At 39.5% G+C, this 20035-nt stretch overlaps 1 protein-coding gene across 1 annotated transcript in view; it reads right to left on the bottom strand.

Moving 5' to 3' along the window:
* Positions 1-843: 843 nt before the first annotated feature.
* Positions 844-20035, bottom strand: part of LOC139940420 (uncharacterized) — a 30445-nt gene continuing 11253 nt past the window's right edge. Inside the window, exons 13-31 of the mRNA XM_071936655.1 lie at positions 19384-19488; positions 18666-18845; positions 17149-17310; positions 15453-15707; positions 14878-15108; positions 14257-14529; positions 13676-13906; positions 13180-13296; positions 11386-11513; positions 9371-9517; positions 8133-8517; positions 7604-7767; positions 6986-7162; positions 5727-5857; positions 5314-5413; positions 4457-4622; positions 3922-3988; positions 3161-3431; positions 844-2538 (exon numbers count right to left, since the gene is read on the bottom strand). Coding sequence (XP_071792756.1) covers positions 2299-2538; positions 3161-3431; positions 3922-3988; positions 4457-4622; positions 5314-5413; positions 5727-5857; positions 6986-7162; positions 7604-7767; positions 8133-8517; positions 9371-9517; positions 11386-11513; positions 13180-13296; positions 13676-13906; positions 14257-14529; positions 14878-15108; positions 15453-15707; positions 17149-17310; positions 18666-18845; positions 19384-19488 — 3530 coding nt within the window. The 3' untranslated portion in view covers positions 844-2298. The remainder of the gene's footprint in view (positions 2539-3160; positions 3432-3921; positions 3989-4456; positions 4623-5313; positions 5414-5726; positions 5858-6985; positions 7163-7603; positions 7768-8132; positions 8518-9370; positions 9518-11385; positions 11514-13179; positions 13297-13675; positions 13907-14256; positions 14530-14877; positions 15109-15452; positions 15708-17148; positions 17311-18665; positions 18846-19383; positions 19489-20035) is intronic.

Here is a 20035-nt window from a genome sequence, read left to right as displayed (position 1 = left end):
TGTGTTACTCCCCAAATCGGTGGTAAAAACAGTAGATTATCTGTTGCACAGCATGTTCCGAAAACTCGCTTTATTTTGTGCTACGACAACTTTGTATGCGTCGTTTGACGTACGCTCGATAAATCACGATGGGGGCCTAAGATTCTAAAATCTTGTTTTCCATTGCCTATTGTTCAGTTAATCCTTTCGTTTGCCTATTAGTAGTTTATTTATTGTTAATTTGTTGCTCTTTGCATTTTGGTTTTTGTAAAGCGCATTGGTATTTCTTTCAGTTATGAAATGCACTATAAAAGAATTAACTTTTATTATTATTATTTGTTATTGTTATTATTATTATTAAATTCGACCTCCACTTTTAACCATGTGTTGCCGGCTCCGCCCCTGTCAGATTTACACGACTGGCATTGGATACATGCAGCCAGGTGGCGTTGGGAAAACGTGTAGATCTCAGTTGAAATATTGATTTCATACTTTTTGCAGAGCAAAAATTGTGGACAGATTGGAGGTCACTTTTGGACAAAGTAAGAAAAACGGGCGTTTATCCGACCTCCACTTTTGAAGATTTCCTTGTGCGATTGACCTAATTGAAAAAATGGTAGACGTTATTTCCCCCTTTTTTAATCTATCGAGAATCTGCCATTTAATTAGGTAACATTTATGGAAACTCCATACTTTTTTAAAAACAGCTTTCTAGTGAGATGTACTGAAGACACTGTGACCAGATGGCTGAAGAAGATCTACTGGCTAAACGACCAAAGGTAAGAGAAACAATGCTAGATATTCAACCTTCACTCTAAAACCCTGCGTTGCCCCACCTCGATTTATATACGTGTCCCTTTAAGTTCACTTGAGGCTTTCTTGGTTACCTACCAGATATGTATAATAATTTAGTAATAATTATTTTGAACCAATTCAGGTGCTTTTGTTATAATAACCAGTCCGGTACTTTGTTAATAATGATGTAGTGGGTTATAATCCTATGCTGCAAAATACTGTACAAATTACCTCTATTGGCACATGGAAGACATTTTGCCTCTCTTAAGCCGGCCACAGGTCAACCTTAAATTTTGTGCCCCCTTAGCAAACCGTCGGCAACACCTAGACAAAATATGCTCGGGTCACAACAACTGAGAAATCATGCGCCTGCGATTGGTTCCCGACCATCGAGATCACGTCGTACAAGTTAAAATCGTTCTACTCCTGCGACTGTTAATTTTTTCGGGCGGCGACTGTTTTCAGATTGTCTTACAATCATTAACTTCTCCACTATACTCCTTATGTTGTCTTGATTACATTAATTGACTGAATATATCTTTCACCGGACGAAGACAATGCAATGGCTACTGTAGTTTATTAGAGAGTCCATTTTGGATACATACAAACTATACAAAATGCCTGACAGAGTGGCAACACCAAAACTGCTTTTAAATGGTTCACCTTTTTGACAGGTTTATTAGTTGGTTGGATAAAGTGCTTGTTTCATGTAAATGTACGAAATCTTGTCCCTTAGTTAACTTCACCATTATACTCCTTATTTTGTCTTGATTACATTAACTGACTGAATATTATATCTACCACTATATGATAATGCTGAAGAGGGTTCATTTCTGATACCCATCAAGAATTATTTTACTACACCATTTCACTGTATACTGATCAAAACATTTCCAAGCATGAACATTTGTAAACAACAACATCACGTGGTTGAAGATCTCATTATTATGTAAGTAATGGTAGCTCCAAGAGGATCCAGTAGTTTGAGATGCACTTGTGGTAACACCACGTGGTAGAACATCTCATGTCTGAGTAGTGATGTCTATGAGATGAACCAAGAAGGGTTATACTAAAATAGCAAATCTTCGTCTCTGCTTAGCATTTGTAAGTCTGTAATTAGCATATGTCCGTCTTTAATTAGGGTATGTCCGTCTCTGCTCAGCGTATCTCTATCTCTACTAAGCGCATCTCAACCTCTAGTTAGTTTATCGCCGTCTTTACTTGGCATAATCTGCATCTGTACTTAGCGCACCTCTGTCTCTAGTAAGCGTATCTCCGTCTCTGCTTAGCGTATCCCCGTCTGTTCTTGGCGTCTCCCTGCCTTTACTTGGCGTATCCTTGTCTCTACTTAGCGTATCTCAATCTGTACTACGTATCTTCATCTCTGCTTAGCGTCTCTCCGTCTCTACTTAGCGTATCTCCGTCTCTACTTTTATAGCGTATGTTTGTCTCTGCTTAGCTTATCTCTATCTATACTTAAGGTATCTCCGTCTCTACATGTACTCGGCGAATCTCTGTCTCTACTTAGCGTATCTCCGTCTCTGCCTCACGAGGTGCTGCAGATACCGATATGTCTAAGTTAGTGGTTGGAGCGGTAGACATGGTAATAGGTGCAGTCTGAGATGTTGTTAGACTAGTAGGCTTCTCATCGCGATGGATGGGCAATCGACATTCACGCCCACAGCAGATACGTCTCAGATATGGGGCAATTGCCACTCGAACCTCTTCACGTCGGGCACAGAACATGACACCCACAAGCACACCCTACCAAAATAACATTGAAAGGAGATAATTTAACACTTAGGTTTAATACTTACAAACGTTAAGAAGTAACTTTAATTAGTAAACTTGTTGGTACAACCATGTGTAAATCTCTTATGGGAGGAACATTGGCTCTGACAAGAGCCATTGGTTTTAAGGTTTCAATCAGTATAGACCATGTGAACTTTGTTTACAATAAATGTTACCTTGCACATTCTTTGGATTTTCTGGCAGGCAAGATACTGCTCTGGTCATAGTGGAAAGTTGACATTTTGTGTCATAGTTTCCACAGAAATCTGAGTTATGAAAGTAAAAGCTGGACAAGTTTTGAGATGTGCCCCCTTTCATCATATCCAAAGTTGATAAGAATTAGACAGTGCAATCTCCGTTAAATATAAGATTTTATGTTTCCTTCCATTAGACTGTGTACAAATCGTTTCCTTCAGGAAGTCCAGGCTCTGTGGCTCTTTTTTAAACATGTGATGTCGCAGGTCACATCGTCTATACCCTGTACGTCTTTAGAGAAGACAGTAATGGTTTAAAGATTATACTTTTCACCCAAACACTGATGTAGAATTTCATGAGTATATTGCTCTTTATTAGCTCATAAATACAATGAACATACCTGCAAGGAGTTAGTCAGACAGAAGAGGAGCTGGAAGGCAAAAGTTGCCCCTTCAATGGCCAGGAACCCAAAGCACCAAGTTAAGCCCATGAGGGCTGAGATTCCCACAGCATTCTGGAGGCGTTTGGTTATTTGCTCTGACCGAGATGCCTCTTTGACCTTGATGAGACTGCGCATGACCAGGATGAAAGTGATGACGTTGTGGAGGAGGATGAGAGCGATTGGGGTGAGGAGACCGAGGTACATGGCCAGACCAGGAGAGATGAAGCAACTACAGTCCAAAGGAGAACATAAAAAGTCAGCTGTCAAATCAGTTTAGATTCTTTAGGATGTAATGTCATCTGCTGTTATATAAACTGGGGGTTTGTGGTAAAACCCTGAAACTATTATTGTACAGTTTTGGGGTCTGATTAGAATCAGTGTTTCATGACTCATTTTGTCGGGTTTTATTCTGATGGCTACACCATGTACTATAGTAAACTCTCCTGGAAGAAGTTGTGGCTCTCAAAAGACCCCAATGTTTCGACTATTAGTTATGCCAGCGGTTGTCAGGAGACTGAACAGGGGGCCTTTAGTCTTGGCTGCGCTGATTGTCAACAAGAAAAAAGGGGCATTGTAGATGGTATCAGTTTCAAAACCTTGTGTTGAATCTTAAGTAGAATATTACAAGGATGTTGGAAGAGTATTAGAGCTTTTTGCCATGGGTTCTCTGATTTCCATCAAGAACAAGAGGGCATTGTAGACGGTGTTGGATGACTTACTAATGTTCATTCCGGTAGAAGTCTGTCGCTGCTGATAGTGTTATTATCAGTAGGATGAAAGGAGATCCTGGAGAGTGAAATAAGAAAAAACAGCAATGAACATTGTTTACAAATCACCTTTGCTTAAACTTTCATCTGTATTATAAACTTTCGTATTTGTCTATTTCCCCTTCATAAAATGTTCCAAACTGTAGTCTTCCTCTCTGCCTATGAAGTGGTGGGTAGCCTTGTTAGTAGGGTTATTGCAAACATGAAAACAAAGCTACAGCATTGAGTAATTGGTATCCTTTGTTTAGAATGTGCAGGACTGCATAAACCTTGGTTTTTCTTCATGAGGTAGTTGCTACGAACGCTCATGCAGATGTTTATTTATTACTAGTTAGTCATTTAAGTGCAAAACTTTATTTGCCTTAGTATTATAATTTAGGATTTGAATGACAAAGCAACAATGATGGTTGTTTCATGATAAAAACTCTGAGGTGTTTTCATCAAGCTTGGACAAGTTGTAAAAACCCATCATATTGTGAAGGCTTACCCCAAGCAAGGAGTCCAGCTTTGACCATGTACAGGGGAGTGTCCTCAGGGAACACCTTAACGGTGCTGACGTACATATTCCTGGCTTCAACAGCCATCCACATCATGGTGGTCAGAGTCAAGTAGTGTAGCAGAGCACCAACAAATACACACCCTCCTCCAGAGCCCTGATTGACAATAATTCAGTGGCAAAAACTGGGTTTACTTAGAAGGTTTGAATTTGCTGCTTCTGATGGTTTTAGAAGGGGCTACATTTATGAGATAGCTATAATGTAAAGCACAAGATTATTATCATCTACAAATACAAAAATTGGGATTTTTCATGTACGTACATAATAGATCGAGTACTTACACTACCATGTACGTACACAATAAGTCTCAAAATATTGTGTATGTACGCACTTATTATCATGTACGTACAAGATAGTAATCGTGTACGAACACAAAAGTTATCGCAGTTGTACATGTAAATAATAACTTTAGACTAAACATGTACGTACATGATAATTAAGATGTTTGTACATAATAAGTCAGGGGGTAATCATTTACGTACAAGATAATTATCGTATACGTACATAATGCTTATAATGTACGTACACTATCCGGTACGTACATAATAAGCATCAATATCCAGCTTGGATAGTTATCTTGTAGGTATACGATAAGAGCAGGTTTTTGTTTATTCATGTGGCGACCTCCATAGCTCAGATTGGAATATATAGGCTAACTGTGTTTATAAAATCGCACAGATTTGTACACGCAGCGTAAAGGATTGGCCAATGAACAACCTCCTTTTGACCTCTGGGTGGGGGCGCCCTACTAAAATGACGTCATGTGCATGAGGACTATTATACTTACTCTAGCATTGTCCACACCAGCCAGGAACACGAGGTAGAGCAGTAGCAAGGAGAAGCAGAAGTGGATGAAAATTTGACGAGATTTGCCGGTTCGCAGTTTCCTGGAAGGAAATACGTTCAAGCAATTATATACATCTTTATCTTCAACGGAAGGTACAACTTTGGTAATTGTCAAAGACCAGTCTGCTCACTTGGTATATCCCAACATAAGCATACAAAACAAGCCTGTAAAAATTTGAGCTAAATTGGTCATCGAAGTTAGGAGAAAATTATGAGAGAAAAAACACCCTCGTTGGACGAATTTGTGTTCTTTTAGATAGAAATAAAAGACTTCTGGTTTGTGTGCAGTTTTGAGTGCACTGATGACTTTTTGTCTTGGGAACAATTAGAATGTGCCTTTAAAGACTGTCTTACCTTATGGAGAGGTATATTACCAGGGTAAGAGACAGAGCAATGACCGATAGAGCACCTCCTATTTGGCTGATTACATCAAGTGCTGGGGTGAAGGAGAGACCATCCTCTGTACGTTTTTGACCCTTCACATCCTGTGCAAAGTAAAGAGACAAAAACATGTTGGACCATGTTGGAATTATGGCCCATGTTGGAATCATGGCCCATTCTGGAATCATGAACATGTTGGAATTATCAACACTACTCCCAACTGATGACTTAATAATAATTGCTTCCCTTCTTACAGCGTGTGATCGTTTTACAGCATGTTTAAGACATTGCATTAGCTGTAGGCAAAATGCTGAATGCACCAATTGATGACGTCATATTTAGCAATGATGACCTTCTTGCATCTTGTGATCGTTTTACAGTATGTTTTAGACATTGTTATATCTGTAGGCAAAATGCTGAATGTACTAAATGATGACGTCATAATTAGCAATGATTTCCTTCTTCCATCGTGTGATCGTTGTACAGCATGTTTTACACATTGCATTAATAGCTAGGCAAAGAGCTGAGTTTACCAATTGATGACGTCATAACTAGCAATGATTTCCTTCTTCCATCGTGTGATCGTTGTACAGCATGTTTTACACATTGCATTAATAGCTAGGCAAGGAGCTGAGTTTACCAATTGATGACGTCATAACTAGCAATGATTTCCTTCTTCCATCGTGTAATCGTTTTACAGCATGTTTAAGACATTGCATTAGCTGTAGGCAAAATGCTGAATGTACCAATTGGTGACGTCATAATTAAAAATGAACAAACTGAGCACAATTCTCAACATCCAACTGGAGAAAAATCCTTTGAAGGTCTCTCCTTTCAACTTAAAGATACAGGAAGACTTATCACTAGCTGCATGCGTTTAAATACCCCTAAATTACCCAAACAGTAATATGCAAACATCCACTGGGGACAGGTCATTTACTCAAGCTGCACCGACACTTTGGAATGATTTACCATCAGGCATTCAGTCTCTTTCGGTTTCTCAGGCTAAGCTGAAGACTTTTGTTTTTAAACAAGCTTTTGGCTAATTTGTTATTATTTTAACAACAATATTGTTTTGATTTTACTCTATTTGCTGTTTTTCTCGATTGTGCTGATTTTTAAGCTGTTGTAGATTTTTGAAATGCGCTTTTGAACATTTTATGGTGAACGGCGCAAAATAAATGTGGTTTTATTTTTATTATTATTATAATAAAAACAAAGGGAGCCCTTACCATGAGTATGGCAAAGTTAGTGGCGTGGTCACATTCACAGGAGATTTTATCAGTGGTTGTGTTTGCTCGTTTGCACCCATCAGTTGACCAAGAACCAGCTTCATCCTCTTCGCTACCAAACTCCCAGAATGTACATTGGATGGTGTCCAAGTCCTCCTCAGATGCATTGGTTGGTGTCTGATGAGGGTGAAAAAATACCTTAGTTAAGATTTTTTTTGAAATATTTATGAAAAGGGTCCTCCAATCAGACACTTTCTTAAAACAAAAGACAAAAAAATCTGAGAGAGTTAATGTGTGTTGTTTGTGTGCAAGTGTGAGCAGTTACACATGCAAAATTTGTTGTTATTTCATTATCATCATTATTACGTACACAAAAGTATTCGTGTACGTACATGATACTTGTCAAGTAGGTCGTTATTACTATTAAAAAGATTTATTAAGCGACTTTCAAAGATACCAATTGATGCGATTTACAACAACAAAAAACAAGCTCAATAAAACATTTTTAAAAGAAATGCAAAAAAAAAACCACAAACAAGCGCCACAAAAAATAAAAAAAGCCATTACTAAAACATTAGAGAAACTTCACTTGAATTTGCACAAAGTTATTAAACTTACCTTGAAATCTATAACCACTGGGTCAGTTAGGTTTTTTAGCTCGACACCTTCCACTGCCAGTGAAACGACGGACCCAGCGACCTTTGATGTCAAGTTCTTAACGCCCGTTTGGAACAACGTGTCATCAGCGTAGACTATGAAACTAATCTTCAATGACGCGTTAGCTTCAAAGTCAATCAAACATTCATGAAACAATTACTGAATCAAAACTTGTTTTAATAACTACTTTGATGTGACCACTTTAGAACATTTTGATGCCTACAGAACAAACTGAACAATACAGGATGCTATTGTGAGACCTTTAAAGACGGTTTGTGGTGTGACATAATAATCAATTATAATAATATGCACAAACTTTCAAATAAAAAATGGACTTTAAAGGGACAGTATAATAATGCCATTAGTTTATACATAGTTTTTGTTTTAAGGAAACCTCATTTTCTTTAAAGGGAACAAGACTTTTGGGATCATAGTGATTTAACTTCTAAACAACAGTGTAATGACCACTGCAGTGGTTCCATATCATTACCAATGGCTGGCGGCAAATGGTCAAGAATGCTCGCTGGTAACTGAATCGATGCAACAACATCCTTCGGTACTTCGCTGGCATCCGTGAATGTCTTGACATCAGTGCCATCTAGAGAGCCCTCTTGTGGTGACCTCGAGCCAGCTGACTCCTGTTGTACTGACGCAAAGCTGAATCCATTACTTGCTTTCTGTGGGTCAATGCTCACAGCTTTGACATGGATGGTTTTTTGTTGTATGCTGACATTTCCTCCTTGCTGAAGGGTCAGGGAAACTTGTTGTTGTACGGACTTGACGATGGCCGAGGAGGTCGTGCTGTCCGCGGTGCCTTGGCTCTCTTGAACATTCGTGATGACATTGGCAACTGTCTGAATAACAGCCTTGGTCACCTTTAAAAGAGATATCACCAAGTCATACACAGGCAGTTTTACATTGCGGTAACCTTTAATCAATCAATCACGACAAACTGTATTCACCTCTTACAGTTTACCGCAAACAAAATTGGGTTTCCCATATTCTATCTTACAAAAACAGGTGAAGCTCTTAAAGTTCTATCCTCAGACAGGCCTGATCGACATAGTCTATATGCACCCCCTGGCAGTTTGACTCATGGACACTGAATCTCCAGCTAGAAAACACTTTCTACATAGCCTTGTGCGTAACTGCATTTTTACAGCGTGAACACATACTTATTAACATGACAAAACAAAACAAAATTTATCTTTGTAAAAAAAAAAATCAAACTGTCTGAAAAATATGTTAGCTTCAAAATGAGTTATCCTTGTTTTCTGACGGTTTATACTGGCTGCAGACTGGAGCGGTAACCGTGTAAATGTGACAGGGCTGGGGCGTCGCTTTGTTAAGCTGATAAAGTCTTATGGACTCATACAAAACAAAACAATGGAGTCATATAAATCTTAAACGAATAAGTCGAAATACAATATGAAAATAATATGTTCAGCCTGTTTCAGTAACAATGTGGCATCTGCAGTTGATCGGTGTTGTCATCCATCTAATAGGTTGATAAATTAAATTTAAATAAGCACGTAACTAGTGTCAGTGATTCCACAATACAAAAACAGCAAAGACAAAGTTGCTGTTCAACGATCGTCTTTAATTTCTTACGAGTTAAGACTTCCATTAGCTTATAAAGAAAAAGAGAGGAAATTATGCTTTCTTGGTGATGTTATTCCTTCAAAGTTATGGAAATAGAGAAGTTCTTATTAATAACAATATAAATACCTCTACATCCCCCGATTCTGCCTTGACAATGTTTTCTAAAATCGTTGAAATATCCTCGACGTTTTCATCGCTAGAATCTGAAGATGAGAAAGTCTGATTAGACAGAAACACAGCCACTTCTTTTGCGTTTCCTGCACTGACAGGGACCTGCAATGCAAAATACAAATGTTATTAGACACAACACCCAATGGTTTGGGTACAATCTTGAGTTATATCTTAAATTTCAAAGAAGTCAGACATAATTGTTTTCTCCTAGCACGTGCTTGCTTTCTTGCTTTATAATTCGAGCAATGTCCTCGAATCACGATGGTTCCCCATGTCTTTCTGTCCACATTGCCGACTTGAAATCTGCCGATTCCAGTCCCGTGTCCATCTTGAGAATACCAGTGTACGTTATTGCCGGTCTACCAGGTTTCCTCCTCCAATGCTTAGGGTACACAGAACATTATTGGACACTGGTTCGTCTTTGCATCCTGTATTAGTGGCCAGCAAAACGCATCCTTCTCTGTCTGATTTTTGCTGAGAGCTTGGGTAGGTTCCCATATAGGACTTTGTTGGTCATATTATGTTGACTCCAGTGGATGTCTTAAAAGAGTTGTTCTTAATGGCCTTGTGTAGCATGCATTTATCTGCTTTTCCAGTTTTGGAGTGTTCATTCCCCACAGCCGTATAACAGCACGGCATACTGTTGCAAGGAAGAGGCGCTCCTTGAGCCTTCTAGGAAGGCTAGATTTCCACATTTTGGTGAGCTTGTTGCATGCCCTCCATGCGGATGCTTTGCGTGATTTAATGTATTTTTCCTAGCACGTTTGATTGTCACAAACTAAAGTAAACCATCTTGCGTATGTGCTCACAATTCTGTGACTAAAACATAATATAAGCCACAAAGCTATTTTGTCACAATTTGTGCAGGTTTGTTAGAGTAATTGAAATCAAGGTATCAAGTGATTGGTTGTTACGTTTATCCGAACCGTTAGAATGTAAACGTGTAACGTACGATATTCATTTGTAGACAACAACACTGTCTCGTAATAGAGCACTTCCTTATACTCAAAGCGCTCGAACAAAGAGAACCCACTCTGCTGATCAGAAACGCAAGAACAATAAGTCTAGTGCATTTGACCACTCGACCACTACTCGCCACTTGTGTATGTGACTTTCCTTGGAGAAATAAAGAATCTTAAAGGAACACGTTGCCTTGGATCGGACGAGTTGGTCTTTGAAAAGCGTTTGTAACTGTTTTTTTATAAAATGCATGTGGGTAGAAAGATGTTGTAAAAGTAGAATACAATGATCCACACAAACATGCCTCGAAATTGCATGGTTTTCCTTTTACCTCATCGACTAACAGGGTCGGCCATTTATGGGAGTCACATTTTTGACTCCCATAAATGGCCGACCGTGTTAGTTTGCACAGTAAAAGGAAAACCACGCAATTTCGAGGCAAACTTGTGTGGATCATTGTATTCTACTTTTAAAACATCTTTCCAACCATATGTATTTTATAAAAAAACGGTTACAAACGCTCAGTTATAGACCAACTCGTCCGATCCAAGGCAACGTGTTCCTTTAAAGACCCTGAACAATTGCCAAAGACCAGTCTTTTCACTTGGTGTATCTCAACATGCATAAAATAACAAACCTGAGAAAATTTGAGCTCTCAATTGGTCGTCGAAGTTGAGAGAAAATTAAAGTTGAGAGATAAAAGAAAACACTCCCTTGTCACACGAAGTTGTGTGCTTTCAGCGGCTTGATTTCGAGACCTTAATTTCCAATTCTGAGGTCTCGACATCAAATTCGTGGAAAATTACCTCTTTCTCGAAAACTCTGTCACTTCAGAGGGGGGCCGTTTCTCACAATGTTTTATACTACCAACCTCTCCCCATTACTCGCTACCAAGTAAGGTTTTATGCTAATAATTATTTTGAGTAATTACCAATAGTGTCCACTGCCTTTAAGGCTTCTAAAATTGAATTGGAAACTGAGAGACTTATCACTAAAGACTCAAATCTCACCTTCACGACTTGTTCAACACTGATGGTCTCCGCTGGTTTGCCACAGATTTGTACCACGTGATCTTCCCAAGAAAAGTACAGGGGAGACGCAGCTGTTGAACAATTCCTGGTGGCTTTCGGATGACCAGCTATTTGTGTAGGAATTAGAATAACTCAAATGATTATCACGTATTTGATTTGTTGTTGTCGGTGTTGATGTAGTTGTTTTTGCTGCTGTTGTTGCGGTTGTTGTGTTGTTGTCATTGTTGTTGTCGTGTGGCATTGTCGTTGTCGCTGTCGCTGTCGATGCTGATGTAGATGTTGTTGTTGCTGTTGTTGCGGTTGTTGTTGTTGCTGTTGGTGCGGTTGTTGTGTTGTTGTTACTGTTGTTGTCGTGTGGCATTGTCGTTGTCGCTGTCGATGCTGATGTAGATGTTGTTGTTGTTGCGGTTGTTGTTGTTGCTGTTGTTGCGGTTGTTGTGTTGTTGTTATTGTTGTTGTCGTGTGGCATTGTCGTTGTCGCTGTCGATGCTGATGTAGATGTTGTTGTTGCGGTTGTTGTTGTTGCTGTTGTTGCGGTTGTTGTGTTGTTATTGTTGTTGTCGTGTGGCATTGTCGTTGTCGCTGTCGCTGCACATGCTGATGTAGATGTTGTTGCTGTTGTTGCTGTTGTTGTGGTTGTTGTGTTGTTATTATTGTTGTTGTCATGTGGCATTGTCGTTGTCGCTGTCGCTGTCGATGCTGATGTAGATGTTGTTGCTGTTGTTGCTGTTGTTGTTGTTGCTGTTGTTGCGGTTATTGTGTTGTTGTTGTTTTTGTCGTGTGGCATTGTCGTTGTCGCTGTCGCCGTTAATGTTGATGTAGTTGTTGTTGCTGTTGTTGCTGTTGTTGTGGTTGTTGTGTTGTTGTTATTGTTTTTGTCGTGTGGCATTGTCGTTGTCGCTGTCGCCGTTAATGTTGATGTAGTTGTTATTGCCGTTGTTGCGGTTGTTGTTGTTGCTGTTGTTGCGGTTATTGTGTTGTTGTTGTTATTGTTGTTGTCGTGTGGCATTGTCGTTGTCGCTGTCGATGCTGATGTAGATGTTGTTGTTGTTGCGGTTGTTGTTGTTGCTGTTGTTGCGGTTGTTGTGTTGTTATTGTTGTTGTCGTGTGGCATTGTCGTTGTCGCTGTCGCTGCACATGCTGATGTAGATGTTGTTGCTGTTGTTGCTGTTGTTGTGGTTGTTGTGTTGTTATTATTGTTGTTGTCATGTGGCATTGTCGTTGTCGCTGTCGCTGTCGATGCTGATGTAGATGTTGTTGCTGTTGTTGCTGTTGTTGTTGTTGCTGTTGTTGCGGTTATTGTGTTGTTGTTGTTTTTGTCGTGTGGCATTGTCGTTGTCGCTGTCGCCGTTAATGTTGATGTAGTTGTTGTTGCTGTTGTTGCTGTTGTTGTGGTTGTTGTGTTGTTGTTATTGTTTTTGTCGTGTGGCATTGTCGTTGTCGCTGTCGCCGTTAATGTTGATGTAGTTGTTATTGCCGTTGTTGCGGTTGTTGTTGTTGCTGTTGTTGCGGTTATTGTGTTGTTGTTGTTATTGTTGTTGTCGTGTGGCATTGTCGTTGTCGTTGTCGCTGTCGGTGTTGATGTAGTTGTTGTTGCTGTTGATGTTGCGGTTGTTGTGCTGGTATGTTGTTGTCGTGTGGCATTGTCGTTTATGTCATTTTATAGTCGTCTTTTTTTTTTGGGGGGGGCGTTGCTTTGGGGTTTGGCGGGGGGGGGCTTAGAAAACATACCTGACATAACTTTAAAATGTTCAATATCTCATTGTCACGAACCTTTTTTAGTCAGAAGTCCACATCTCTGAACTGACTTTGCCTCAGTTCCAGCTATCGTGGCCAGCCATGACAGGTCACCATGTTGGGTAACATTGGTTTTGTCATTCACACATTGACCTAAACAAAAAAAGACAGTCACGTAGAAAATGACTAGATAGCATCTATAGTGTAGTAGACGCAGAAACTTCGGTACTACGGTATTCCAGTGGTTAGACTACAGGGCTTGCAATCACAAGGTTGTGGGTTCGAATTCCTCTGCTAACCGCTGATTTCACATTGACTAGAATAAGAGGTGTCGTCTAATAACTGAATCACAATTTCTTGATTTGTGCTGTTCATAATCTTAGACGTTAAACCAATGTATGTATGAGATAGATTGGCTGTTGCCAGCTTAGTGTTTATATCCCCTTGTGGGAGTTTGCCGAGTTCCCTTTAGCGGGAAGATCATTCAAACAAACAAACAAACTAATCAAAACTTGGGTATTGTTTTACTTACCAACAACACTGAAGTTAAAAGAACATGTCAACTGTAGATTATTGACCCCAAACCACTGGTTGTATGTAACATTGTATGTCCCAATCACAAATATATCTCCGGACTTGGCAGTCGAGGTGAAGTTTGACCCGTCCCATCCGGTTACATCCGGATCGTTCCAGAACACACTGGATGAGTTTTCGCCAGGACTGGCTGGTACTACCTCAAGCACAGGACATGTTAGGCTGACCTCTATATGAAAGGAAGAAACAACAAAACAAAGATGTTAACCATTTGCCATAAAATGTGTTCACGTGTTTAGTACAACATGAGGTTCTTGACATTTTAAAACCGAAGACAAAGCTGTTCAGCGTGGCGACAGAGTCGGGCAAATCATCAATTGTTTTTATTTGAAGTAACTGCAGAAGTTCTGATTCCTAGACTTGTCTATTCTGTTGTATATCACCTCGGTATCGCCAACTAAGATATTTCAATATCCATATTAGTATTCTTGGTACATTGTATTCAACGTGGGGTCAGCAGATATTATTATAGTGAAAAATGAATACAGGCTGACACTGGCAACTTCCAATACAACAAACCTTTGACTGTGATGGTGGAGTTACAGAAGTTGTGATTCCCAGACGTGTCTGTTCCATTGTACATCACCTCGGTATCGCCAACTGAGAAAGTTCCGTATCCATCTTGATGACATTCATTGGAGACGGTTGCTAAGCAACCAAACTCCACATCAACAGACTGACCAGAGTTATCCGAGAAGACTGGAGGGACCCATGAGTGAGGTACCGGAGTGGTCGATGCGGCAGGAATTATCGCATCATCAGGGCAGCCACTGATACCTGGAAGCTCGTTATCTAAATACATAAACATAAAGAGCAACAATAAGAGACAGTTCATTTTACCTTTATCACATTTATGGTATTTACTAAATGATATATAGTGAGAAATAATATGAAGGATAACTGTGCTTCAGACCAAAGTTATCAGAGAAAAATTGGAAGGATCCATGAGTGAGAAACAAGACTGGTTGACATGGCAGTGTTCTGACATCATGGGAGCAACTGTCAATACAGGATAGATACAAATATCTAACTCCTAACAAGAAGTTACAGAAAATGAAAGAATGGAAGTCGTTTTTATGACATGATGGCTTTTTGGAATCAAGAAATGCATTTTATACGTAACAAAGATGCAGAGCTTACCAACAACGTCAACTTCAAAAGAGCATGTCAGAACCAGATTGTTGATTCCAAACCACTGCTGATATGTCACTCTCTGTGAACCAATTGGAAACGCCTCTCCAGAAATGGCGGTCGATGTGAAGTTTGTCTCGTTCCATCCGGTTAAATCCGGTTCTTGCCAGTTGACTCTGGCTGTACTCAAGCCAGGATCAGTTGAGATCGTCACATTCAACGGGCAGATTAGATCAACCTCTGTATATAAGGATACAAAGAGAGTACTGGGAGACCGCCATGACCGTTGGTAGATAGCTCAGTTAGTAAAGTGATGCTACAAGGTCAAAATATTGATTTGTGTAACTGCCATTTATGAACAGATTGGACCATGATTTTTTTTAGATGATTGTTTTGATCCCCTTTTTGCGGAAACTATGGCTCGTTTGGGGTAGGAATTAACCCATCTTTGCTTGTTGATGATTAAAATAGCTTGATGCATAGTATAGTCTGGCCAAAGAAAACAACGATTATTTGTAGGAAAGGTAGCTTATAATAAGTAATAAAAAAATGTTTCACAAGTGAACATAAATATTTCAACGCACCTTTGACTGTGACGGTGAAGTTACAGAAGTTCTGATTCCCAGACGCGTCTGTTCCATTGTACATCACCTTGGTATCTCCAACTGAGAAATTTCCGTATCCATCTTGATGACATTTATTGGAGACGGTTGCTAAGCAACCAAACACCACATCAACAGAATGATCAGAAACTCCGGAAGTCTGGTTAGATGAGTCTGAATCTGAATGGGCTGGATGGGTCCTCAGGTAAGAATCCGTAGTCGTGATGAATCCACTACCTTCCGTATACATTATGATAGTTTAAAATAAGGGAATCAATGTGTGGTGAAGAGGTTTTCAACTAGTGGTTTAAACCCAACGAGGCCTGGTGCTTGATAACTTTACCGAGACGAAGTCGAGGTAAATTATCAAGAATCAGGCCTCGACGGGTTTAAACCACTAGTTGAAAACCTATTCAACACGCTTTGATTTCCATTCATAAATACCTTTTTTCGGTCAATAAACATCAACACTTTTGGTCAAAAAGTAAAATAAATGCAAAAAATTTAACTGTTTAATGATTTCTTTTAACACAACACCCCTCCAGTAATGAAATGGTAAGGCCCTCCGCCGCCCTCGGGTAAACAACTCCTTATAAGGGAATGCTGTGCGCGTCGCGCGTATCGCGTGATGTGGCACAACTGTTTCAGCCGTTACTCTCGACCAATAGGAATAAAGAAACTGTCTTATAAGCGTGTCACGCCCATGTTTCAACACTTTTTACTGGTCATAAACAAAGGTATATACACACCCATGTGACGCGCTCTCCACCAAAAGGAATAGCGAAAATGTGTGAGGTATTTATGAATGTTTTTTAACTGATGGGTTTTTGTCGACAACTGGAACCGTGCGATTGTTCAATTAATCCTACATAATTGTAGATGTATACGATAATCCTAAAACGTGAAAATTTTCATTCAAAAGAAGTTTTGAGAAATTGCCCACAAATCTAGAGCGAATTATGTCCACGCAGGAACAATAATCCCTATTAGGATTACACATCTGATAAACGGTACTGACAGAAACGTTTTTCTGATTCAATTTAGGGGGTATAAAAACTGATACATTTTTGCTATTTAATTTACTAATTCTGGTTTACAAAGGTACATTAATCCTATTATTATTTTACACAATGCATGCTTTTGCGAACGTAGAAGCCGCCCCTCTTTTTTCCCTTCTTTTTACTTTGGGGCAGTTCAGAAAAAGGGTACTGACTGGATGCTTTGTCATGTGAATCTAAACAGACTGCATTGGGGTCCATGGGTGAAGTGCCGTAGTCGTAATCTCACGATGTGATAACTCAAAATTAATTTAAAGATGGTGTTTATTGAAATTCTATACGTTTCTTTGTCACACCCTTGTATTTTCAGTTTCTTTTTCCACATACGAAATTGCATGCTGTATCCTTTCATTATGTGGCAAACTCTCCGTCGTTTTCCCTCCACTTTGCATGTGTTTCTCTTGTTGAACTGTTCTCTTTGTCTTCGATTCATTTTGTCAATAACGTGTGCAAGCTTGTGTATCAGTGTCCTCTTTTGTGTTAACGTTTGAATGTGCATAACTACCCATCCAAGTAAGAAGTAGCAACAACCTGAATTGTTTAAGCGTTTTCTTGTTGGGTTTCTAATCGACATGCGTTAAAGATCCATGAGACTATGAGACTATGCCTGTTGCACCCACCTGGCTCACACGTCACTGAAGCATCTTGTGAATGGCCACAATTGTGGACACCCCAGCCCCGGAAAGCACAATCTTGCAATATTTCTTCATTTCCACCACATTGTACATCGTCCATGAGTATTTGACCTACTTCATCTCCAAAGTCCGAAACGTCTGAAGGTTCTGGTGAAATATAACTAAAAAGGTTAAGTAATAATGACAACAACAACTTGGTTTCTCTCGAAATAGCATTTCGTCTCTCGAAAAAGTATTTCGTAACATCGGACAATTATTACGTCACTCTTAATATTATATTACTTAGAGGGATCGAAAAAGGTATTTAGAGAGAATTTACCAACTTTAAGAACGAAATAATATTGCATACACGTAATATAATGAGTTCGTTCGAACAAAGTAATGTGTCGAGGGAACGAAATAATACAGCTGGTACGGAGTCCTTGGTTTGCCAAATGCATATCTGGAATATAGTCTGGTCCCCTGACCAAAGATTCCTTGACGTCTCTTGTTAGGAGGGTTACGATATTATTTTGATCGTCAATTAATGACAATCTGGTTCAACACGTATAATCTCGACAGCTAGTCACCCCATTTTTACCACTTTTAAAAATCATGAAACTTAATCCTCAATCAATGTCTAATGAACACTCAAGTCAAAAAACCTTTGAAAAAATATTTTTGAAGAAAAAGGACAAAACTTACCAGATCGCATCGCTTTGCAAACGCTTTATTTGGGCACAACGCCTGCATTGGCAATAACAGGCATAAAAACTCCTGGATCTACGGCCGACAGGACCGACATTACGAGTCCGTACCGAACATCAACGATACTGTCCGAATGTTGACGACAACACGTTCGGAACATTTCGGATAACTTCGAAAAAGGAGGAATTCCTCCTTTTTGGTCACGTGATTTTGGGTGATACCGGACCCTAAAACAGAGCCTAGTCGGAGATTTTTGGGTCTGGGAACCAGACTAATCTGGAATATCGCTTTCACTGTTATTTCTCGTACAATTGCATCAAGTTGAAATTCACTGACTCTCTTTATCGAGCTATATAGGCGAAACATACAAAATGCATCACAGAATGATTTACTTTTGAGGCCAACAAATGCACCAACAGGCTGTAGTTTTACGGCGAAATCATAATGATTATTAGAAAATTCATATTTACAAAAATCATGCTGCAAGGCCAATACTTGATTCAAATCTATATATGGGGAGGCGATGAGCAACTCGCCAATCGCCTCAAACTTCATAGAAAACCGCGAAATAAGCAAACTTTCCGGATTTGTTGTATCTCTATGGCATCAATTCAGCCAGCTGAGAAATGTCACTTTACGTAACAGAGCGCGAGGGGGCTCAGCATTCACAGGGGAGTAGCAGAGATGCTTCAAAGGGTTGTAAGTTATGTCTTTGTAATTAATTAATTAAGAGGATAGAACATTGGTCCAAAACTGATATGCCACAACGACTCATAATTATAGGGCTTTATCATGTCCCTTCATGGGCTTCGTACCAAGGGATGATGATGATGATGATGACGAATACCACGCTCCGCTAAAGCCAAGTTGTCTGCACACAACGTTCATGTCTCTGATGTCCCAGAAGTCATCACATACAGTGCCCCATTGGCCACCATAGAGTACTTCAACTCTACCTTCAGAGGGGACACTTCCACCAACAAGCCGCACATCAGCTGTTTTGGAGAAAAAAGAGTTGATAAATCGATGAATGAAACCTTTACATCTAAATGGTGTTACGTTTCGTTAACTTAAAAAAGAATGACCAACAACAGTAGCTGAAAGGGTTACTGGTAAAAATACACGAAGAAATAAAAACAATCACATTATCGTATCATAGACAATACAACAAAATGCAAGAGGAAGATCCATTAACTGTAGTTTCATGTTGGTACAACGGTTGTTAGTTCTTCCACTACACATAGTCTCCTTTCTGTCTTTGAAGACTGAGTCAATGCACTCAACCTTCACTTTTATTTCACAAATGCCGATAATAATATGAGACTAAAGTCAACTGTCTTCATTGGAACAATTCTTGAACTTTAAGATGAATAACAATTGCTTCTACTTTTTGACTGTTGTTCTCATCTCTGGAATCATACTTGATATTCAACTAGGGAAAATTGCCTTATCTTTCGTTCCAGACCAGACCTTCGTTTTTATATTTTACTTTCTGACATTTCAGCAAAAAGGAAGACGGAAACAAGTACTGACCAGACTTGTCTGAGAAAACTGGAGGGATCCATGTATAAGATACATCAGGTGTGGTTGATAACACAGGGATGATGACGTCAGTAGGACAGTTGATTGTAAGAGGTCCTATGTTAAAACAAATGCAAAACGCAATGCATCAGTCACTGAAACGAAAGCTCAATAAAGGCGGTCTCCTTCCTCAGGATTAAACTCGCTAAGCTAAAGAACGGGCTAGTTTAAGTATTTTAGTGTCATTTCTTAATGAAAAATATCTAAAATGACTTTTGATCTTTATTAAAGACACTGGACACTATTGGTAATTGTCAAAGACCAGTCTTCTCACTTGGTGAGTCTCAACATATGCATAAAATAACAAACCTGTGAAAAATTGAGCTAAATTGGTCGTCGAAGTTGCGAGATAATAATGAAAGAAAAATCACCCTTGTCACACGAAGTTGTATGCGTTTAGATGGTAGACCTCAAATTCTAAACTTGAAGTCTCGAAATCAAATTCGTGGAAAATTACTTCTTTCTCGAACACTATGTCAGGAGGGAGTCGTTTCTCACAATGTGATAGTGCATCGGTTTGCCGTGCGCTAGTCCGAAGACTATCACACGGCGTGCAGTACCCAGACGTCCGTTGCGTGTACGAGGATGATAAATTAATAGTCTG

Source organism: Asterias amurensis, chromosome 8, assembly GCF_032118995.1.
Source record: "Asterias amurensis chromosome 8, ASM3211899v1".
NCBI lineage: Eukaryota > Metazoa > Echinodermata > Asteroidea > Forcipulatida > Asteriidae > Asterias > Asterias amurensis.
This window is presented reverse-complemented; position numbering and strand designations above follow the sequence as displayed.